We start from the raw sequence: 25,677 nt of genomic DNA on the forward strand, positions 1-25,677 counted from the left end.
AGCATAGCTAAATACTTAATATTTAATCATATAAATTTAGTAGATATGATACTATCAGCCCTAAAAAGTTTCCAACAGATGTGAAGGACCTTTACAGTAGAACACAGAATTGAAACCTGGTCTTTTATTCTGTGTCAGAATCCAAAATCATGTCCAAAAGTTACAACGGTATTTACAACTCATCTCAAGGTGTATATGAACCCACTGAAACACACCTGAAGTCTACAGCTGGTAACAGAATTATGTCTCAAGAGATCAGAAGTCTAAAATTTTCCATAAAATCCTTTCTCAATAGATGTATTCTATGTCCTCATAAACCAGGATATATTGATGTTTTAAATCAAAACTTACAAATCTCACCAATGATTTTATGGGTTATGGCACTGATATCTTTAAATAGGCTTCTTGTTCATTAAGCTAAACATGGGAACATTCTACTCCAGGACAGATACTCCTAAATGATTTCCAGGGTGGCTCTTCAGAATTGTATATTAAGTAACAGAAATGAAAGGCCATATTTTAAAGAATATTTTTGTTTTTAAACAGCAATGACCATTCTGTGTTCCATAAACTTCCTCTCTCTTTCTACAAGTAATTAACTTCTCAGTATACCCTTGGGAGAACTGCAGAGGAACAAACAATGCAGGAAGAAAAGAAAAAATTGATTCAGAGGAACACTGGTGATATTTCAGCCCTTCTTTGGATGCTACTCTTTTGTTGCTGTCACTTACTATCTCTCACTTTCTTGAGTTAGAGTGCAATTGTGAGTATGCATCAGATTTTTCAAAGTGATCCCTGCCCATCTAGAGCCTTTACATACCTCTGCTACACTGAAACTGTATAGATATATTGAAAAGACTAGATGAAAGCTACACTATGTATCTGTGTCTTTCAATTCTCTAAGGTATTTTACAAAAAGCTAATCAATGTTTTAAATCCCAAAACTATCTTGAGAAAGTACTTTTTCGTATTGAAAAAAAAAAGAAAGTTTTGGGATACCTTTCCATTCGCACAAGATTTTAGAGAAAGAATTGGAAAGAAAACTCAAATTTCCTGGTTCCTAGTTTCTGTCTTTACATGCTCCTCTCCTTTCAGTCATTCTTGACAGATAACGAAAGCAGTAAACTTTCAGGTATCTTTGAAGATAAAAGATATTCTGCTACAAGTAATTTTCTTCATATTTGTCTTCCAAAGTCCAGTGAGCCACAAATAGACTATTACATTGATGATATTTATTCTAGGTCTCCACAGCTGATGTGGGAAAGAAGACTGCCAGATGGCAGTCCTATAAGTCTAATGCTAACTATGACCGAACAAAACAAATGTATTCAACATTTTTAAACCAAGAATAGTTGCAAAAGCTCAATACAAAAGCAAATGAAAACCAGACTGAAAAAACCCACCACATAAACCCACGTGAAGTACAATACAGAAGAATGCTCACACACACACAGAGCTTCTCAGATATTTTTTCTCTCTGTGATCATGTTTTGTGGAAGTTAATGGTGTCATGAAAGACAGATACACTGAATGCAAGAGTGGGCTTGTAAAAAAATTATATCTGTCAGGTAAAGAAACTACTATCAGACATGAAAGATACCAGTCTGGCTTAACTTCAATGTGGTCATGAAATAAAAAAGGGCATTAGGTGTGTGAAACACTGCAAACCTTACATCAGTGAGATCTCTTCTATATTACTAATAAGGAAAACCAAAGCTTAGGGGATCTACCTGTTTTAAAGAGGTAGATTTCAGCATTTACTTCAAAGTAGCTTTTGTTTACACTTCAAAGATTTGAAGCAAAACCAAAGACTGAGGAAAGGTGCTTCTTTTACTCCTTTTTCCGCACATGAAGAGAGTGGAGAACAAAAGTTTCCATGTCATATACCAGAAAATGAGAACGTAAAGATGGTTAGCAACTCATTTCTGTTCAAAGCACTTCACAGCAATGGATCTGGGACTTCTGAGAGAACTCAGACAGGTCCCTCCACAAAAAAAGAATAATTATTAGGAGACGGGGCCTAACAGTAATGGAGAGAGCCTCGCGTTATGTACTATCAGGTACAGCTTCAATGTTTCCCCGTCTCTCATTATAGCAAGATCTTTCAGTTTCGGGGTGGTCTACTTATCATATTTTATTTCACCATGCTGTTTACAATTAACATTAAGTTTTCAGAAGTTTATGAAGTGAGTTGATACTAACTTTAACAGTAAAGGAATTAAATATAAAAAGGAAAGATCATTAAAATGGCAAGTTAAGATGCTTTTGCTAAGTATGCGATCTGCATCTCTCAGCAGTGCAAACCAACTATCACTTACATTTTTGAGCAAGACCAGTGGAATTGTTTGTGTAAGACCAACTGAAATTAAACTGTAAAAGAAGTGACTGTACTTCTGGTCTATACGGATATTTAAATTATTCAATTAGCTAAAAATTTCTGCATAAATTAAAATGCAAAAGAATTTTCATTTACATTTTGCATGAAAATGTAAAAGTTTTTTCTAAACCAAAGAAGCCTATCAGGTAAGGAGACAATTCAATCTTTTCCTTGACTTTTTTTTTTTTTTTTTTTTTTTAATTACAATCTGTAGGGAGCAAAGCTTGTATGGATGGGATTTCCTGGGTATGAGAGTTTATTTCTTTTGCTTCTGGCTACTGCTTCTTACCAGTACTCTTGTTTCCAAGCTTTGATTATCTTCTAAACAACAGAAATTCTACCTGTTTTCTAAAAGCTCCCCATCTCACAAGAAAAAAAAACCAAACAAGCAACAACCTCCTCTGCATCCCTCAGTGAGGTTATTGGTGGGAATTAGATTTCCAACACCAATTTACCCACTTCTTTACTCACTAATTTTATTGGGTAAGAGCTGTTTGAAAGTTGAAGTATGACATTTGCCTCAGGTTGTCCTAAACCAGTATCTTCAAAGGTTGTCTTGGAACCATAGTAAACCTCTGTTATTTTTCTACAAAGTTCAACAGTCCAAAGAATCTATCTTTCAGTATTTTCCAATGAGAATCTGTCAGAAAATTTCTGATACTTCTCTTCCTTATCCTAATGTCACTTTTTCTGAATTTATGAGAATGCTAAACATGAAAACTGATACTACTGAAGACAGAGGATACGGATTACAATGATTGAGCCAGCTAGAATGCTCCTGACAGGGATGGTCTCCTATCTCTAATTTCAACCTCCCACATGACATGTGCTCCTTCCTACCTTACAGTGGTAACTGGCATTCTGCTCAATCCATTATAAATTGGTTCAAGTATTTAAACAAAGACGAAAGAATCACTCAGAGTTTTTTGCCAGTGTAGGGAGTTACACAGGTTTGCAAGATGCATCACTCTGCTGGTGCAAGGCAGCATGGCAAAACGTTCACATGGGAACTGAGGGCAGAGAAGGACCAGGGCCAATCTTTCCAGTCTAAGCATAGAGTTATATGAGCTGAACCATATTATGAAACTATATGCTAAAGACTTACCTACCTGCTGATGAATGTTGATGCACAATAAAATCAAGCACGCTAGCTATTCTTCACTGATTCCTCACTCTTACTATAAACCAAATGCTAGATACTCTTTTTTTCAAGTAGAATGAGTTCCTTTGCCTAAAGGCACTCTGTGGTTATGCCTATGAAGGTATTTTGCAGACAGATAAGAGCTGTAGTCTGCTCACACTCTGAAGCAGCAGGAAGCTTTGTAGTAACACACAGTGCCACGCTGAGCACAACCTAATTGCCCTTGCTGACAAGCCGTGTAGAGCAGATTGGACTCTACTCATCACATGGGGATGTGATGCTGCCAGTGCTCAATGTGGGCTGAATGAACTAATACCTTCGATCTCCTGTGAGCAAACCAAGCGTTCTTACCCATCTAGTTAGTACAGACTAGTGAATGCTCTAAATTCACACTGCGATTTACCATACCTTAATTCCTCTGGGTGGATGAGCTCTAATACAATCAATCTCTACTACTTTTGTGTTCCACCTTGTGGTCATCAAGGGAGATTGATTGTTTGAGTCAGTAAAGTCTGAAATTTGCCCCAAGTAAGAGGAAGCCAAGTGTAAACGAGACAAAGAAATGCTCTACTATGTACTTTGGGCTTTAGTTTAGACTCATGTTACTTAAAAAGCAATTTACATATAAGAATAAAAGAACTCAATTACAGTAGAAAGAGCAACAAGCAGAGGAATGAAAGAATGATCAAGATTAAGGTAAAATGGATGAAGATGGGAAAGGGGGATTTGCTCTATTCAACAAATGCACTTTGTTTTCCTGCATATAATTTTGCATGCTAAAATTGGACACTTTAATTGTAATTTACTTCATTATTTACCTTACACATGGATTTCACTAAAAAATTAGGGGATGATGATGTAAGCTGTCTTGTTTCCTGTCTCATCCAGGAAATGATCAGCCAGTGAAATCATTGCAGAAATCCTTGTGATTCCAATTAAAGATAAATCTATTCATACAGTTACTCAATTCAGAAACCCTTCATATTAGCTCTGTCACCCTCTTTGCGTACCTGGCAGTGTTTATCCAATTCAGGTAAGAGGCTAACATCTCAAACTTTTATTGATTTTTATCTACTAAAAAAAGGTAAGTTATATACTTACAAGAAAATAATTTAAGCACGACGAGTTGAAAAGAATGGGATGCTAACTTTTAGGAAAAAAAACCTACCATGAATCAACAGTCCACTTATTTGCCACTGCTGTAGTGTTAGAGGAAAGCAACTTGAATCTCAAAATCTGAATACTTATGGATCCTGCTTATTAAATTCCTTCAAGAGAGCTAAAGACACAACAACTCCCAGGAGTCCATCTGTCCATTTGGGTTATTTCTTGTGCTATTATAACTGAGCTAAATTACTTCCCTTAGGCCACAGTTTAGAGGAGACTGGAGAATTTGGGTTTGTAACCAGTAAATAAGTCTTAAATAATAAAACTTTTGTGGAACTAGTATTTTCTTCCCCATTTTGATGGAGAATTTGAAAGGGTTTCATAACAGGTGATTAGCAGTAATCAGGTAAATCAAGCAAGGCTAACAGGCATTGCTAGGAGTTCACCAACACTGTGCTGTAGACCTAATCCTGTGTCTTCTCTTTATTCCTGCTTTATCCCTTGGACTGCCTTTTCCATACCCACAAGGAAAGAAAGCCAGGAGATAACCCTGATCTGCAAGAAATACAAAGCTCCCCTTTCTCCTTGCTGACACAAAGTCCACACAGAAAATACCAAACATTTATTTCTCTGAGAAGGTTTTTGGCTTCAGGCTGTTAACTTCTTATTTTATTTGGGGTGGGGGGAGCATTCTGCTTTCTCTAAGGATCTATCCACAAATATTTTTAAAGTAGAATGTTACAGTTTTAACCACCATGGATAGAAGAAATATGAGTGATGAAACTACCTTATATCTTGAATTTATTTCAGTCTTTACAACAGTGCAGTCCAAAAATTAATCCCTGAATCCTATGTGCTTATTGCATAAGACTGAAAACCTATGTAGCATTGTACCATATGTTTTGCGTGCAGTTGTTTCCTTCCCAGCCTTATGCCCGCAGAAGCTGCTCTGACAGCTTTTTACCAAGTTTCCCTCAAAACTGTTTCAGACAACTCTACATTGTCTTCAGCTGTATCAGTTGACTTTGCAGTTCTGCTCTGAAGTTGTCTCTGAAATTCACTCCAGCATAAACTTGATGTAATTAACTAAAACATAATGATTTTGCCCTTCTAGGATTACAGAAAACATAAAGCCAATCCCAAGGCAGTGGGGCTACATCCAGCATGTCTGTTGAAGTAGTTGTGGTGGAGGAAAAGAGAAACATGAGATCCAAATATTCACCTATTTTCTTAATGGCCTTAGAAAATCTGAGAAAAGCTTTGCCTCTGCTATGAAGTCTTTCTTCTGGTAGTATCGGGTCACTGCTAATGGTAGGAGGTAGCAGGATAGAGCAGCATTTCCATGACTCATTGAGGCAATGGGAAGATATTTTCCAGCGACACGCTTGTCTCTTCATCAACCTATATAGAAGTACATATTTTAGCCCGCCCCAATGCCTCTGCTGTATGTGTTCGTTTGCTGTGAGGTAATATACTTACTGCTCTATATCCACTTTATTTCCTCCGTTCAAAGATCCAAGAGGTGTTACGTCAAAAGTGTGTCTTTTATTGCCCATAAATGTCACTTTAGTGTTAGTACAGCTGCCTTCATTGGATCTGTCTTTACAATTACAAACAAAAGACTTGATTTAGCACATACTAGACTGCCTTACTGCTGAGCTGTGGAAGCTCCACATGTGCTGGCAGCTTGCTTCCCTTGGATTATGGTCCCAAGGCTCCAAAAACCTTTAAGCATAAATAAAGTTAAAAGATGCTCAGAAAATACAGATTTGCAGACCTAGCATTTTGAAAAGAGTTTTCTAAAACAACAAAGGAATGTGAGCAGTCTGGAAACAGGATCTCAGAGTACTTTTGCCAAAGGAAAGCAACTTCATCTTATAGATATGGAAATCCTGATACAGGAACAGTAAAATTAGTTTACTTGCCTGTACTAATAATATTTTATACTTCTACAGCTTCCACTCAAAGATCCCTGACAATCTTATAAACATTAAAGCATTTAGCAAGAGAACACCTATTAATGAAAACACTATTTTTCACAAACAATAAAGCAAAGATTAAGTGATATTTTAAAAAGCAGAAAAATCTCTTAGGAAGTCCCCTGTTTCTAAGAGCTAGCTGTCTGACTGAGGTTTTTACTTCAACTCAGTCACACTGAATTATGATAGAATGAATGTGAAATTTCCATTCTTTGAAGAAAACAATGACTTAAATTGAGTTAAAATGACCCCCACCAAGTATATTTCAGGCGACTTAGATTTGAATTTCTGATACATGTGGCTTTTTAGGTGCATTCATTAAGTAATGTAGCATACCCTGCATTGTGTAATGGAGTTATTCTCTCCATAGGTTTTTTTTTTTTTCAAATTAAATGTGGGTTTATGAACTACTGAAATGCTCGACCAATTAAGCAATTTCAAATATAAAATTTGACCAAGGTAATACAATAACACGTGAAGTCTTTTTAATTCAATTCTGCAATGAATAAACTTTATTAAACCTTCATACTAATCAATACAGCATGTAAATACAGCCAATAAGGACTATTCAAACAGGCAAGGATGTTTTATTGGATTCAACTTTATAGCTGTCCACTTGAAAAATCAAGCATAAGGTCATTATGTAAATTTCTTATGATAATTAAATCTCAAATTGTATATCAAATGACTCAAACTGTCTGCTCATATCAATAGTGTACCAGTATACATCATAATTCACTTCTACAATGTGATGTCAAATGCCTCTAATTATATTAAATATGTAAAATAAGCAATTTTAAAGTCATAAATTGATTCCTAAAATATCATTTCCATGAAACATGATAGATTTAGCTAAAGCTTTAGCTAAGCATATTCGTCCTTCTTTTTAGGCAGAGTCTTCCTACACATGAGCAACATCTCTGAGAATAGGAAATTAAAGCTTTCAGGCAAGAATGTGTTAATGCATTCCTCTTGAGAAGTAGACACTATCAGCTCTATCTTGTGCTCATAAGCTTGCAAAGACTTATTTAGACTGGGTGCAGAAAAAATCCTCTCTCTCCATCAGTGGCAAGACAGAGGATTTGAAACACAGACAAAGAGAAAATAGTGGAACAGTACTAATAACTAAAGAATGTAAAATATTAAAATAACTTTTCCTTTCTGTGCTCTATATCTTGAAATGCTAAAGTTGACAAGCTTTCCTTTTGACAAAGGCCTTATGAAAAGAATGAGAGAACCTATGATTAATGGTTGCAGCAACAAAAAATAAATGAGGACAAGACTATACTATGAAAGCAAGCTTGAACAGTTGCCAAATATGCTGAATAGCTTTGAAAACTGGCTTTTATAAAACAAATCACTGTGCTCCTTATTATAATGTTAGAAATTAGTACTTTATTTTAATGTTTTAAATATATAATTCAATAATTGCACAAATTATTTATTTACCTAAATCCATAGGAACTGCATCTCCTCTTTCTAGTTTCATTGGCATTGTATATCTTTGGTAATCTGTGGTATAATGTAGTCCTATGACAACTATAACATGCCGTTCTTCTGCTCCTCTGCTCTTTCTCACCTTAGGAGTGGGAGAACCACAGCATTTGAAAATTAGGATTTCAGAAGCAGCATTTTAAGGGGGATTCCAAATTCCTGGCTGTGGCTTTCTATTTTTCTCATGGAATCCTTCTATTATGAATTTGTTTAATGTAGAAAAAGTGTTCTTTAAATGCTTTGTATAGTTTAAACTAGACCTTCCCTAAGATCCACATCAACATATATTTGAATTCATGTTAGTTAATTAACTGTCCCTTTCATATGCGTTTTGTACTTTTCCACTTCATCCCAAGTGTCATAATTGGAGTAAACATTTGAAGAAAGATAGATTCTGAAAGCCTAGTTTGTGAATAGAGTACTTTTTTCTCCTCAAAATCTTTGCAAGACAAATCCTGTTTGTCTATGGAGTTTGTTTGCTTTTTGGTTGTTGAATCCTAGGCTTCTTGGAATTTAAAAAAGAACACAGTTGTCTCTAATTTTCAAAGTTCCACAGACCTAGTTTGTGTCCACTCAAATGCATTATCTTTCATTTTTTCTCCAGGTCCACGTCTTCTCAATTGCTGACTCACAAAAAAAAAAAAAAAAAAGATAAATCAGTGTAAGTGCATGAGGCGAGTTTTATTTTGGCAGAAGTGGGAAGATCATGGGCGGGAAATCTGAAATAAGACCAGGGAAAAAAGGTAAAACATTAAAGGGGCCACCTAAGCCCCAAGCTGAGACAAAAGTAATTTCTTCAGGTAGATGGAGACAAAAGCCTCAGGAAACCTTGGATTTTTAAAAAAAAAGCCAGACGCAGACCAACCGTGGAGCCTCTGGACAATGGGCAGACAGTGGCACTATCAGTCATGTTGGTCTTTGGGCCCTTCCAACTTCTGTCACTGCTGTGCAGCCACTAGCGCAATCCACAACATTTCCTTGAAGCCACAGTTTCTACTCCTGTTATATGGTCTTATTTACACCTCTTCTAAAATGGCACTGAATATAAATTATCTTAGTCTTTATTAAGAAGATGTTTAACTGATATCATGTTTAAAATTTAATTTGCTAGACAATTGCATAATTTTGTTTCTATTCACAGATGTCAATGTATGCACTGGTAGGTCACTACACACTGAATGCTGTGATCAACTGCCTTCATTTTAAGTAAGGAATTCACATGCAAACTTCCCATGCATGAGCCTAAAATTGGCCCCTTTTCAATCTGATATTAGATACTCATTCACTGCTGGAGTGTAATTTTTTTATTTTATATGTAAATAACTCGCTTTTCTTTCCTCACTAGAGAACGTTGAGTTATTCATGCTAATGTATTCTTTCATCATTTTTTCTTCCCTTAGTGGCAACCTCTTCCAAACTTGGAACATCGCACAGCAAGCAGAGAAACGAACATCTTTTTCACACAGCATGACATTAGAATATTTGGCTAAAGGCCCCAAAACATTAAAAAGAAACAAACAAACAAACAAAAAATCTTATTCATGATCCTTGTGTTTACTTGTTATGCTCAATTTGCTCTTTCATGCTTGTAGCACACAACAGAAATTTTGATGCCTTGGTGTGTCATCTTTATAAGGAAACAGATCCTCTTCTCAGTTTCATCCATTTTCCATGATTTCTACAGGAAAAAAAAGATGAAGCTATGGCTGGGGGAGAAGAGGTTTTCTTCTTGGATGCCAGGCAGAGCCTTGCATTCTGTGTGCTGTGGAACATTTACTGAAGGACTCCACACTGCAATTTTTAACCTCCAAACAATATATTCTTCTTTTACTGTACAGAGAGATGCTAACCTTATTCAGTGACTGTTTGAAATTTCAGCATCACTTTGCAATTTTTTTAAAACCCCTTTTCAGTGCTTTACCTCTTTCAAGAAAAAGCAAAACTCAGAAAAAGGTATACTTTTAAAATTAACTCTTTCATATTATAATTAGTAAATAAAATGAAGAGCATAAAAGTGATTGGTGCAATGTTTGATATATGTACAATAGCACCGCTATTTGGTTTCATAGTTTCATGGAAATATGTTTTCAAACCAAAGTTAGCAACCTAAGTCATTTACTGTGTTATTTGTTGACTGACATCAGCCTTTGAAAGACATGACATATAAAACCAAATGTGACAAATATGGACTAAAATGTTTACTTCCCAGCACTGTGGTCTGGCTAACTTGTATGAAATGATGGTCGCTTTACCATTTCCCATGATATTTTCTAACCTGGCTGCACATGTTTGTCTCACATATCTAATATCACACATGAATTGTACTCTAGCCAAAATCCTGTGGAATTAATTCCTCAAATAAATAAAGCCTTGGACTTTTTAAAGCGTATTTCCATTTAACATCACTGTTTTCTCTAGTCAGTGCTTCTGTCATAATAAACAGAAGGAATACTTACCTTTTAAAACAATTTTCTGTTTTATAAATTTTAACTCTGATTGCTTTCCACATCACCCCCTTAACTCTTCATCTCTTGCTACATGAAGTTATGCTTATGTTATCAATGATTTCTGCAGTATTCTCCTTCCAACATAAGGTAAATAATTTTTCTAATTTCTGTTGTTAGATAATGCCTAACCATCTTGCAATTAGCAAAAAAACTACGTCAGACTTTCAAAAAAAGTATAAAAATTATTGCATTCATTGTAACAAAAGAACTTCTGATTTAATTTTCTGATGTATGGCACCTTAAATGTAAAGAAAAACCCTGTATTTTTAATTGGACAGTTTAATCAATTTTATGATAGCTAATTCATAAACTATGAGACAAGAGGATGTCTCTTCTCTTTACCTTAAATCTGGAACACACGGTCCAGTGAAATCCCTGCATTGTTCTCTTGGGAATCCCTACCTCATTACTCCATCACCACGGATGAAGCAAGGATCTTGTCTCACTTTCCTTTCTGGGAAAAGTTCTGAGGGAAGCTCTCAAAATTATAACACCAAACTGTAACAATTTTTAAGTATAGTAAAGGATAGTATAGATCTGAAATACTCAGTATCTCCCTCAGATTTTACTCCTTAACAAGGTGTGTGTTAATAGGCCACCAGACACAGAACTTGCATGTGCATCTATTAAGAACTCTCTTTTATCATACAGGAACCCACCAAACATAAGAACAGTGGTCTCACATTAAACCAATCATCCTCCGTTTCTTCTACATTAAACACATTACAACGTACTGGAGGTGGACGTAACATTTAACAAAGGTGTCAGAGGACAAGATTCTTGCCCTAAGAAGCTCATCTAATTTTGACCGCACCAATGGATCTGGTATGAAAAGAGGGGCAGACATTCCTGGAAAGGGTATAACTGACTTTTACACAATTTTCTAATAAAATGAAATAAAATTTTATGGAAGCTAGTAAGGTGATTCACCTAACTGAAGTAATAATGAATGTAATGCAGTAAGCATGAGATGCAGAAGAAGAAGAAGAAAACAGTTGCCTAGGTTATATTGCCACCTGCTTTCTGTTTCTGTAAGACATTTTTAAAAGAGATATGTATCACAAAGGTAAAACAAGGAGTACTGAAGCCAGCTCTTTATGTAAAATATATAAAAATATCTATACTGTCTAGATATTGCATTTGCTCAGATCTCTCCTGGTGAAGGTGGCAAATGCCTCCAGGAAGTGAACCAGCAAATAAAAACACCCTATACAGCTTTGTATCTGACTGTTAACTGCAAAACTCATCTTCTTTGGTTGGATCTGATGGTAACATTTTCTTGGAAGCTTATAATAAATCCAGAATATGCCATACAAATTAACTTTTCCTTTAAGGCTATACAAATGTCTTACTATGTGTTTTTGTGGAGGTCCCCTCAGAAGTGCCTCATAGTGCCTACAGTGTGTTGAGTTGTACTTCATTCCACACATTACATCTGCCTATTCTGCTCAGGGGCTATGACCTACCACAAATAAGCTAATTCCTGCATGGTAAATAAGGTATATTTATGACTGTGTATTTTTTAGCATGAAGAGAAATATATGGTTTGTAAAATATTATAAATATCTGAAGTTAGATAAACTGGACATAGCAACCTGTTTAAGAATATATGAAAAAATTCTGTCCCACCTGTTCCTACACAGAGACCAGCATATCAGTCAGAAACAGTCCTTCACGATGATTAAGGAGAATGGAGTGTGAGGAAGGAGAAAGAAGAAAAAGCTGCTTCTAATATGCTTAAAAGTGTTTACTGGATCTTCTTGGTACATATAATCTAGTTTAGAGTTGTAATACAATGGGGTTGCTTAGATTAAAGACTGAGACAGGAGGTATCTCCAAGGTATACTCCAAGGTATCTTTTCCATAGTGCACCTGCTTTTCAAAATAAGGAGCTGCAAGGAAAGCATGAGCTATGCCCATCTCAGCTCTATGCTGACAGGAAGGACATATTCTAGAATTTACTCAGAATCAAATCTTTATGGCCAATGAAGAGAATAAGCATTTCTATGGTATAATTCATCTCAACCTAAAATTGATGTGTAACATAAATTAGATAAATTACTCTAAAATTGCCCACTTCTCTGTATTGACTATAAAGGAAGCTGAGAGTGATTAGATAAAATGCTCACTAAGGGTAGACTAAATCAGTTGTCTGTTTCTCTGGGAAAAGCAGATCAATACGCAGAACAGAAAGGTAAACTCATGAAGGGCTTACTGCTCCAAATGTTTGGTGAGATTCTTGGGATACATGCTTCCCAACTTCCTAAGCTTATTTGGTGACTAGTTAGGAGAAGCGTTCACAATGCCTTTGGCAGCATTAGACTTGACCCTTCAGCAAGCAACAGGAAGGTTGTAACTCAAGAGACTGTTTGCACTTGTTGACTTAGAAAAATGTGATACATCTCGGGCATAAAGGACTTTTAAAGTTAGGAGGTTTTGCAGGTAATTACACAAAGAAAAAAAAAGCAGTATTTAAATCCATTTTACCATTAGACATCAGGTCTTGCACAGTCTGTCTCAAAAAACAAAGACAAATCCAACCATAAAGTAGCCTATAGCTTGGTGGCTGGGGCACCCACTCTGGTTCAAGCCTCCACTTTACCTGAAAAAGGCATAGGAGCAATCAGTCTCACCCACATTCCCAGAGAATCCTTAGCCAGTGGAATACAGTACCAAATCTGATGCCATAAATGCTTAATTACTCAGATGAAGTAGAACAGCTCCAAAAGAAGACAGTGAGACTCAGACAGACGTTACCATCAAAGTCCTTCATTTCAACCAGGCAACTCAGGAGATTAAATCTGGATTTCCATACCTCTCAAGTGAATCCCCTAACCTACCTGTTGCTGGCTGTTTTGGTTGAAAGACGCATCAAAGTTAAATAAGTTGCCATGAACAATTTTACATTAAAAAAATCTTACTTGTCATTGATAATACATCTGCTTTACTACAAATGGGGACTTCTTAACCAAGTTTCCCATGCTTATACAGTTTGTACCAAAATTAGTAACTCAGCCATATATTCTGCAATGACATAGGACAAAACCAGTCCCGAGCTTACCTGACGCACCAGTAGACACAGTGGAGAGACAATTTATATACTAAATTGCAGTCTTTCAGTGCAGGAGTTAAATTAGGTATATATGCCTAAATGCATGGTTTAGCATACCTATAATCTTTTTAACACATTGCTTCTGGTATCCTTCACTTTCTCTTCCCTCCTGCCATTATTCCTCGGTTCTCACCTCCTCACCCCATGCACCCCACAATATTCTTGCTATTCTGTCTGTAAGCCCTATGAATATGAAAGGTTTTCCTCACCCAAACAGTAAATAACACAGTCAGTTCCAGGGGTGAGGAAAGGGTGACTGAGAAAATCCTAATGTCGTTCTACCATTGTGGAAAATGAGAGATAAAAATCACTTTCAACAAAATAACACAATGGAAGCCACAGAAAGTGCTGAAAGTTGCTTTAAAAATCCATGGGAAAAATAAAAGAAATTCAAATCTCAGTGTACTATTTTGAGAGAGGTATGATCAGCTGAAAGTTGTGTCAAAAGATACAAACGGACACGCACGCATACTTTAAGGACATTTTTGCAGGCAGCATTTAGGAGGCTATGTTTTGAGTAATGGAAACTTTAATACCTATAGGTATATTTCAAAGAACCCTATCAATAAGAATTATTCTGGACCAATGGGATTATTGCAGCCCCTGTTTTTCATTATTTTAATTATCAGTTTAAATGGTGCTTTGCTGTTCTGTAATTCAATACTCTAAACAAAATCTGCTAAAATTAGCTGTTTGGTTTTGGTTTTGGTGGTTTTTTTTTTAATTTTACCTATGGGACTATTAATTTCAGCATTCAAATGTAACTGCTAAAAATTACAAGTTTTAAGAACAGTTTTTATGTGGTTTTTATTAGACTTAACTTTAACGTACTCACCAACCAGTCCTACAACATACTTCTTTCTCTAATTCATGAATTAAAGAATTATCTCAAGAAATTAAAAATATTAAATGGATTTTTAAAGTCTCTATGAATTTGTACTAAAATTTATCATAATTTTGTTACTTATGGCCTTATTATGCATATTTAATTTCAGAAGCCTAGAGAACTAGCCTGTCTTAGAAACTAAGACAAACATGCAGTGTAATATTGGCATCTGTTATTTTATTTTCTCTGCCATTTTACTTTTCTTTCATGACACTGGTCACAATAGATTCTGCAAAGAAAACCACAGTGCACAGGTGTGTGTTGGGGGGGAGCAGGAGAGAAGCAAATAATCATTTTTTTTAAAACTATCTTTTTTCTGAAAGACAGCAACATATAAATGAGACCTGCAGGTAGAAGAGAACATTGATAAATCAATGAAAAGAGCAAACAGTCAACAGTAAGAAGTCTTCTAAGGGTGCTGTTCCCTGCCAAGCTGGTATTGAGCCTATCATCAAAATTTGCCTTCACTTCCCTTATGATCAGTGTCACTCTCATTATATGTGCTTCCAGTCAGTTAGCCACTGACTAGTAAGTTTTCTTAACACATTCATTGAGTCGAATGGAGATAAACATACATAGTTTTCACTCAAATGAAAGTATGAGCGCAGGAATAACCCCGGACTTCAGCAGAGGTGTATTTAAGTCTCCATTAAGTGGGACTAACATCACTGCCAAAACCCAAGGCCCCTAATTATGTCAGCAGATGCTCTTGTAAATATGAACAGGATGAAAACTCAGGGAATTCTCTAAGTAATACCAAGAGCTACAAGACTATGACGCTTGGCTACAAAATTTTTTTTACAAGTGGAATTGATTGTGGGTGACTGGCTCACAGAGGAGAGGATGCTGAGTTTCCACTGCAGCAGTTCACAGCAGAGAAAGTGCAGAGTTCCTCTCAAATGCCTGAACCTTTATGGTGCTGTATCTGTCCCACGATCACTACATCCTGGTCCAGCACAGAGTGACCCAAAACCAGACCAGGATCATACAGTCAGTAATCACAAGACTCAGTTAAGACAGGTAGGTAATTACAAGATGACAATAAGAGAACATGATTCACAGTTTAACCTAATGACATGCATCAGAAATATGACAAATCAGTTATTATGTTTTATAAAGCTTTTTTTCCCCTTTAATTTGCCAGTTAACAGATAAAATGTTTTTCCTCTCTAAAACAAACAAGCAGTCAAAATTTCTTTGTAGCATACAGGTTATGTACTAATTAAAAAGTTATCTATCATCACAGTTATACAGAAACTCTGAAAAATCCCATAATAAGGATGTATAGTAAAAAATCTCAAAATGGGCCAGATTTTGACAACTAACTTTCTTCTCACTGAGGAGTCCAGCTGCAAATTTTCTAAAGGCTGTAATTTAATTATTAGCTTTCAGTCAGAATATAAGCAAAGGGAATGGACTGATCTCTGACCAAAAGCTGTTTAATAGTCACTGTATACACAGCATTTAGGGATGATGATCAGCAGGGCTTCCGTACATGATTATGTCAATTCAACAGGTGCCACCTCAAATAAAAATGAGTCTCTTTTTGAACAATATGGGAGGTGCAGAAAGACTGATATAAAACTGCTGCATGTACACTGTATGTGTAATATATGTTTAGGTGACAGACAATAAAGGTAAGCAACTGCCCTCACTCTGAAAAATTAATTTATTTAAGAGTAAAAATCCCTTACACAACCAGCAATCAAGTTAATGTTATCACCTGTTTAGTCAGAAAGTTGTCTGAAATTTCTGGTGTCAACTGTATCACTAAGCTACACTGAAAGACTTTTTAAGGTGCATCTAAGTTTTAAGAGCTGTCATTCCCCAAACTGTGTTTATCTGCATTCTGAATGGATTCTAGTATCCTACTCCTAAGGAGTTTTGAGAATATAATGAATGTGAGGTTGTACAGGAATTTATCGTATTTAAGTAAGTGTCAAAATGTGTATATATTGTTACTATGCCAAATCGTGGGGGTTTTAGGAGCTTCAGAAACCATCACGAGTGAAAAAACAAAACCCTCTCAAAAAAGCATGAAATGCCAAATTGTGTACTGAGCAGTGTTAAAAAAAATAATTTTAAAAGTATTTGTACTTCTGCAGATTACAAACTCATCAGTCTGACAGCATTTAAGAGCCTTTCCATAAAATATTGTAGGTCATGTGAGTTTCCTGTGCACATCAAGCAGACATTATATACCAATGAAGACAATTTTCTTGTACTCGGCCAATACTGAAGTAGCATCAAAACCTTATTCTGAGATTTTAGGTAAAGCAAAGATGTAAACTGAGCTCCTCAAAGCCCAGGTACATATACATCCATACCCACACTCTCAAGTTGCAATTTTCTGTGATTTTGTAGGTAAAATGCTGGGTAATGGATACCCAAGGTGGTCTGTTTTGTAAAATAAGTAATCAAGGAATGTATAGGTGTTTGGCTTAGTATGATCATAAATATGATTCTTTCAAGCTGAATAACTAATTATTGTAATATATCCATAAGCAATAACAAATAACAAGGGAAGCAAATGTGCACCTCATCTGAAATCAAAGATCTACTCTAAAACATGGTCACGTGAAACACTTAGAAGCTATTCATAATGAATAACCTGTCTTTCTCAGCAGGCTACTATGAGGTATCTTTAAATACTGAGCAATGTTTCTCTACTTCATTAGAAAGGTGTTTATTACCAATTTTTTTATTATCCCCTTAAATCAAATTTGGTTGTATAGCTATGAAACAGTACAATTACCTAACACATGCTAAAGTTTCTAAAACTATAGAAATTAACATTTTATGGAGACACATCACAACTCTCCCCTTCTGAGTCCCTTACTAGGAATACTTCTGATGGTGAAACACTACAAACAAATGCACCAAATCACCGCTGTCGCTTATACAGGTCCAGTTTGAAAAGTACAGAAGAGGCAAAGAAGTCACACCTGTATATTCCCTGAAGATGTACTATGGCCAGTCAGATGAAAAAAAGAGACCTACCTCCACAGAAGTAGAAGGATGTAGGACAAAGGACAGAGGACAAAGAACCTGAGCACAGCTACATTTTCATTATGGTGAGCATCAGATTCATTTTTCAAAGGAAAACATGTTGACTTAAACAATTACATTATAAAAGCTTTAAGCAACTGATGTAGAATATTGCAGTATAAATTCATGCATTGCTTTGACTTGTTATGAATCTAACCTTTTTTTTCCAAGAAATCATAGTTCCTTAAATATGAAATGGATTTTCTTAGGTGGGAGCTCAAACAATACTCCATGGTTTTTAGAAAAAAGAAGTATCATGTTCTTTTATAGTTGACCATCATTTAGTATCAGCCTAAAACATGTAATTAATATGGCCTATAATTCTTGGTGAAGTAGCTTCTTCTTAGTAAGCTTGACTTTATATTTAATAATTTTGTCATTAAATCTTTTGAGCATGTAGGCTTGCCAATAAAATTAGCAAGCTTAAGATTTTGAGTTGGGAAGCTAACAATTTTGGGAATAGGATTTTTGCCTTTTATCCACCTGTGAAAAAAAATTGCCATATATGAGTTTGAACTTGCTAGTATTGCACACTTAAATTATCTTTCCTTCCACTGCATGCTCTTTTTGCTGTTGGCAGAAACTATCTGTCAGCATTTAGCTGATCGGGTCATAGTTTCCTTTCCTAAAATAGCTATGTAATATATAATGAATCACATTTTAGCCCTCTACTATAAATGATTCCTTCTCCCTAATACTTTAATAGCTGAAAAAGGCAAAAAAAAAAAAAAAAATCTGATTTAACATAAAAAGGGGAACGATAGTCATTGACAGGCACTGCGCATCATCTGTACATTCCAATCGTTTCATTATTGCTGTTGTAATTTTATTAGTGTTATCATTATCATTATTAGTTTCTTCTTTTTCTGATCTATTAAACCGTTCTTATCTCAACCCACGGGTTTTGCTTCTTTTGCCCGATTTTCTCCCCCATCCCACTGGGTGGTGGAGAAGTGAGTGAGCGGCTGCGTGGTGCTTAGTTGCTGGCTGGGGTTAAACCATGACACTCCTATTAGTTGAAATAAACATTTTTGTTTTAATGGAGCAGTAATGCAAATGGTGGAAGTTGCTAACAGAGCATGTAATAAAATAAAGCTTACCAAAAATATTCTGACAAGCATATATACCAATATATACCATATATACCTATATATTGCTCACCACCCACTGATCAACACCCAGTTAGTCCCCGAGCGGTGATTCCCCGCCCCCACTCCCCCCAGTTCCTATACTAGACGTGACATCCCATGGTATGGAATACCCCTTTGGCCACTTTGGGTCAGCTGCCCTGGCTGTGTCCCCTCCCAACTTCTTGTGCCCCTCCAGCTTTCTCGCTGGCTGGGCATGAGAAGCTGAAAAATCCTTGACTTGAGACTAAACACTACTGAGCAACAACTGAAAACATCAGTGTTATCAACATTCTTCACATACTGAACTCAAAACATAGCGCTGTACCAGCTACTAGGAAGACAGTTAACTCTATCCCAGCTGAAACTAGGACAAGGAGTAACAACAAGCAGCATCTATTATATTATTATCTAGGCTGCAGTAAACTAAATAATGCTTAGAAGGCCTGAGACACCATGAAGGCAATAAGACATTTTAAAATAACTTTCCAAATAATTTTTTCATGTATGTCCAAAATAACTGACAGCTGTGTATAGACACAACAAAAAATATTCATGTCTGTGCATTTGCATTTTCCTATCAGTGTATATAATTTAATCAGCAGCTTTTCTGTGTAAGAAAAAACAAAATTGCTTGGAATCCATTTTTAAGAGTTTTTCAGGACTGTCTGAAAGATTGAATTGATAATTCCAAAGATTATTCCAGAGTATATTGCACAGATCTTCCATAACTAACTCTTAAATAAATTGCATGGTACTAAAAAAGTAACTTTTACCAACAGATACTGTAACACAGAGATTACAGCATTTACCTGTATCTGACATCTAAAAAAAATGTGGAATCTCAAGCCATACACCGAGATGAAGGCAACCGCACACAGTTCACCATGTTTGTAACATTAGCAGTTCAAGGTCTTAACACCCCACTTACTTACACCCCACCTCACCTCTTCAGCAACAGAGGTTTTGATACAGGCACTTACTTCTGTTTACCCAGTCCTGTTATGGTTTCCCTATACCTTTCTATGAAACCCCTATTCAGGAATTCTGCATATAGGAAAAATATACTGTAACAAAATTTAGGCTAAGATTAATGAGCATTACTCTCTTTTCAGCTGTGGAAGATGGGCATGTAATACAACCAGCCCTGAAATGACTTTTGAAATCCATAAACTCTTGAAATATCTGTTTTGAATTCACTTGCTTGTGGCAATTGACGTATCTGTCGGCAGTACACAAGTCAATAGGTCAATATTGTCAGATCACATCTGCTTATACACTGAGAATCTTCAGCGCTGGCCTGTGTCCCTACTCCCTATGTCCTGTTGATACATTTCTCATTTCTATTTAAAAATACTACAATTTGCTATTATATCTGATCCATACAACACAGAAAAAATGTCAAAATAAGTATTTCCTAGCATCTGGGCTACACTGAACTACTGAATACAACTCTCACTTAGGGAAACAATCCACAAGGAATACAACTAATAACTTTGTTGTCTTGGTGCACCACACTTGCATCTCCCCTCCACAAGAGTTCCAGCCATATGAATTCTGCATGCTGATGGTCACCTGCGTATAACAAATGACAACTCCTTTACAATTTAAAGTGCAAATAAAAAATACATATAACATCTTTTCCTAGCTTAACTAGATTTTGGTTGTATTCTGAAATCTTTTCCCATCAACTGATAATGCAACACTTAAACTTTACAATAAGTTTTTTTCAATAACACAGAACATCTGTTTTGGTTACACTATATGGTAAAATTAATTACCTAACTTTACATTTGTTTATATACTTAAGACTACAGTACCCTACAAAGCATTATCATAAGGTAGCATTATACTTAAAATTTCACTTTTCCTCTTTTATATATATCATAGAATCATAGAATCCCAGGTTGGAAGGAGCCCCAGGGATCATCTGGTCCAACCTTTCTTGGCAAAAGCACGTCCAGACAAGATGGCCCAGCACCCTGCCCAGCTGAATCTTAAGTGGCCAGTGCCAGGGAATCCACCGCTTCCCTGGGCAGATTATTCCAACGGCTGATTGCTCTCATTGTGAAAAATTTTCCTCTTGTGTCCAGTGAGAATCTCCCCAGGAGTAGCTGGTACCCATTACCCCTCTCCGCCTTCTTTGTTGCCCCCCTTTAAATGCTGGAACATGGTGGTAAGGTCTCCCCAAAGCCTTCTTTTCTCAAGGCTGCACAAACCCAGTTCTCTCAGCCTTTCCTCACGTGGCAGGTTTCCCGGTCCTTTGATCATCTTTGTGGCCCTTCTGTGGACCCTCTCCAGGCTGTCCCCATCTGGTTTTGTGTAACGGGGACCAAAACTGAACACAGAATTCCAGGTGTGGCCTGACAAGCGCTGAGGAGAGTGGGATAATGATTTCTTTGTCTCTGCTGGTGATGCCCTTGTTGATGCAACCCAGCATCCCGTTGGCTTGCTTTCCCGCAGCAGCACGCTGTTCACTCTCGGATTGAGCTGCTTGTCCACCAGGACCCCCAGGTCCCTTTCCACAGAGCTGCTCCCCAGCCGGGTAGATCCCAGCCTGTGCTGCACTCCTGGATTACGTTTTGCCAAGTGAAATAGTATTTTTTATATATATGTATTTTATATATATATATATATATATATATAAAAATATATAAAATCCTGGTTTGTGTTCTATTAACTTTACAGTGACAAAAATAAAGCAGCTGTAGCAATCTTTTTAAGGAAAATTTTGGACCATAGATCTCAGTAATTACACAGAATGACAGAATGCTAGCTGGGTTTTATCTAGAAAAATAAGAAGATGTAAAATAGTTCTTTTTGTTGCCTTATCTTTTGTTTATATTGTTCTTCCCGCTACTATCTTACTTCGCAACCTCCTTATAACATAGCTTACAATAACCTATGATTGCTACCATGTGTAACTTTTCCCTTAAATCAGTATATGCTTTAAGGCACTAACCAAAGAAGCTTATATACATTTTACAGCTACCTGTTTCTCTTTTCTTCCTCCACACAAACAGTACGTTTCTATTTTCTTGGGTTTTACAATCAATATGTAGTGAAAGTATCCTGGTGCACATTTAGCATACAAAAATGTCCTTCAGGCAGCACAGTAAACTAGTTGAAGGTACTATTCATTTTTATCCAATTTTGCTTTAGCAGCCGAAAAATACTTTACAAAATATGGGATGAATATTACTTAATTATTATAGTTTGTGAGAGCTTTCTATTTACACAGCTATTTTTAAGGAAAACCTCCAGATTTTGCATGGTGGCTAAAGAAATATAATTACCCAAAGTCTAGTAGAGTATTTTTATCTATGGAAAAAAAAAGCATACCCTGAAGCAGAAGTTCCAAGATACTCTCTTGCATTTGCATGCTGTCAGCTAAAAAAACAAGACTATAATTTTCCAATATCTGCTGAGGGAATTGTCTTGAAATGTGCAATTGTAGAGGGGTACACCTGTGAATGTGCTTTGTGCAACAAAGGGTATGTCACAGGGTATGAGACATGTCAATAGAAACCTGTCATTCAAATTCTGCCTTTTTAACCTCTGCATGCTGCTAAGCTAAGGAATGCTTTTTTCTTTATAATACCATTTATGAAGGTAACTAATTGGCAAATACAAGCAAGGATAAATAAAATATCTGCTTCACTGCTGGAAGTTGGAAATTAAATCTTTGTTTTATTGAAATCAGTGGCAACTACAATGACTTCAGTGGGATCAAGATCATACTTGGGTATTTCTGTCTTCTACGCTCATACCCACAGAACATTAGCTGGTGCTTCTCCTTGAAACAATTTTCTACTAACAGATTAGTGCAAAACAAGCAGGTATGTTAGCTATTGATAATAAAAGCATTTGACTGAAAAAGAAATATTAATCTTTGTATAAAGGTGATACAAGTACTAAAGGTCAATTAAGTACAGTAAATGAAGCACATACCCTGTGCCACTCAAGCATCAGTAGCTGTATGCTACTGTCCACAGTTTTCAAAACTTTTGAACTGAGTCAACAATCAGTCAGAACATTGTTCTTGTCAAAAATGCGTGATGATACCCACTAAAATGTGGAACAAATCAGTGATGTTCCCACATTTGTTTTAGCAGTATAATATGAATCAGCAGCATGTAAAAGAGTAATCATACAACAGAACTAACAGCAGTGTTTTACAGTACTCCATAAATCTCATGACTGAACAGAAAATGACAGAGCAGCACTGAAAGCAATGTTTGCTTTCCAGCTCTGCGGTCCAGATCCAGCAAATGACCGAGGCACCCAAAGCAAGACACCAATGAAACTGATGCACCAAAATTTGAAGTTGTGAAAAGCTTCAAGATCAAAAAGCTTCCATAAAACCTTTTTGAAACCTCAGTGGTATTTGGACATATAAGGCACCCCAGTTTCTGACCTTTAAAGGTCCCTAATTGCTTAATAATTGTATTTACTTAGACATGCAAAAGAATTTCAATTTTGGCAAAGTCAAACAATTTACAGCTCAACTCATCTGCAAGGTAGGCAATAGTCACCTGAAGGATTTAATCTGGCAAGCATTTCCAGAGATTGCCTAACACTCACTAATGAGATTGTGCCTCCCACAAACTACTGTATCGCCCACCACTTCTTCTGTGCCACATTCAGTGAGGGACCCTGAGACACTGTTAGCACAGGCAGCGTACCCATCCTCTGGTCCAAATACTGTAGGCATGGTAGAAAAGTACAGCGTGATCTCAGTAAGAGTTCTTTCAAAAAATGGGGACAGGTGCCTTCAGGAAAAGGTCCTAGGCCAAATCTGGATTCCATCAGCAGACAGATAAATAAAAATAAGCTACTGTAACTTCGAATACTCCTGTGCTCAGGGCCTTTACCAAAACTGACCTTGAACTGTGCAAATGTTAAGTACAACTGATGCTACTGATATATGAGCTAGGGCCATAAAGATCTGAAATTTGGATTAATGTCTTTTACTGTGAGATCTTGGGGGACTGCTATCCCCTTGCCTGGGGAAGAACTAAGGAAACACAATGTAGTGGTAACATATCATCAGAATGTATATTCAGGAGAGAAAGAGAGAGGTAAAGAGAGACAGAAAGAATTTAAGAAAGAAAAAAAGGTACCTTACCTCACTTTTAAGTTGCCTTGCTGTGGCTGTCCATCGTAAATTGACAAAATATCAAAATCTTCCTCGAGGGCAAAGGTATGAAATGACAATTGTATCCTGTTACGTTCTCCTGTGATAACGATCCACGTGCAGTTGGCATAATTTGGATAACCATGAGGAAATCCAGGGCTTTCTATAGTACCATTTGGTCCCTGTACTAAGCCTCCACAGTTCTGACCTGAAAAAGAAGAAAGGAAAAGATGTATTTTGGTGGGTTTTTCCCTCCCCCAGTATATATTCTTACATGAGTAACTATAAGCAAACTTAATATTATAATATTTTTTCTAGATTACAAACACCACGTAAAATTGCATTTATACCATTTTTCCCTCTGGATTCAAAACCCCCATCACTGGATTTTTTGAGACACCTACCATCTTTTTATGCAATGAATCATTATTTGAGGTTATGTAGCATTAACAATGTATGACTTATTCATCCAAATGTGAAATTTAAGCATTAGCCTTGGTGCCATAAATTCAACAGACTGACAGTTTTAATGCCAGAGAGCATTCAGAACTTTTTGGTGAATGTCATTTATAGTTTTTATATAAATACTAAAGTATTAAAGTTTCTGCTGTTCTGAAACATACTTTCAACACGGAGAGCAAAATGTAGACACACATTTATTATGCATTCTGATGCAACCAACATTAAGATTTTTATGCTTCGAAAACACAGCAAAAATTCTGTGGTATAACATTTTTAGTGCCACATGTATTGTGATCAGGAAAGTGTTAACTTTTTTTTTTTTTTTTTAAAGATTCTTAAAAAATAACACTAAGGGTTTACCCAGCAGTCATTTGTGTCTGGTTTGCACATCCTACAGACCTTGTGAGGGTATGGTAGCTCATTAACAGAAAGTCCTCAGCAAGAAACCTTGATTTATAGTGCACACTCTTGCTAATTTCCTACTTGATTTTGTTAATCCCACACACAACAGCTGGACTGATTCAGAGCTGGAAAGATGCGTTAATGAAATATTTGAACAGAGAAAATTTTAAGGCCATTCTGTGCACTGTAATGCTTGGATTATTACATGCATTTTAAGCACTTCAGAACAAGTATAATCCCAGCATTTTATTGTTACACCTAAACCAGAAAAGTATTTCAGGCTGCAATTTTATTTTTAACTTCCCAGCAGTAGGTCTCTGAGACTGAATCTCTCAGAGCAGTGCTGTCAAATGCTTGTGGGAGGTTTCTAAATCTTAATAAAATGGGTTTAATAAAAGGGATTTGCTGCTAAAACTAAAGAACTAATAAGTAATCATTTTCTACTAAATTTCAAACGTAACAAAAACTCTAATGAAGAGATAAAAAGGCTATGGGGATTCAGGACGCCTTTAAAGTAAAAATCTTCTCTAGTACATCTACCAATTGATTCACTTTAATAAAACATTAGTATTATTAAACATTCCTGAAGAAGGAATCTATTACACCATGGACTTAGCATGAAAGTTTCAGCTATGTACTGTTCACTGTAACTTGTCAGCATCCTTGCAGATGCTTTGCAATGTATTCCTCTTCATACAACCACAGGGGGAATGGCATACAAGTGTAATGCGCAATTTAAAAAAATTAATTACTACAGAAATAATGTTCTGAAAACAGAAAACTATAGTGACAGCCCACCACGCTAATACTCTAACGAGCTACTTCATGCCTCCAACATCCAGAAACTGGTTTGTGTAAATCAAGTACCCTGCAAGCCGTGCTGCACAACAGCTTTCCT

The 25,677-nt window shown here is 36.3% G+C and overlaps 1 protein-coding gene across 1 annotated transcript in view; it reads right to left on the bottom strand.

Annotated features, from left to right (window-relative positions):
• The window catches only part of LOC104827832 (CUB and sushi domain-containing protein 1), a gene marked incomplete at its 3' end in the record, with an annotated part of 962,107 nt that extends 937,508 nt beyond the window's left edge, over nt 1-24,599 (bottom strand). Inside the window, exons 1-2 of the mRNA XM_010561097.1 lie at nt 24,539-24,599; nt 23,907-24,123 (exon numbers count right to left, since the gene is read on the bottom strand). Coding sequence (XP_010559399.1) covers nt 23,907-24,123; nt 24,539-24,599 — 278 coding nt within the window. The remainder of the gene's footprint in view (nt 1-23,906; nt 24,124-24,538) is intronic.
• Nucleotides 24,600-25,677: the final 1,078 nt, after the last annotated feature.

The sequence above is a fragment of the Haliaeetus leucocephalus genome, unplaced genomic scaffold (genome assembly GCF_000737465.1).
Source record: "Haliaeetus leucocephalus isolate CR32 unplaced genomic scaffold, Haliaeetus_leucocephalus-4.0 Scaffold141, whole genome shotgun sequence".
Classification (NCBI taxonomy): domain Eukaryota; kingdom Metazoa; phylum Chordata; class Aves; order Accipitriformes; family Accipitridae; genus Haliaeetus; species Haliaeetus leucocephalus.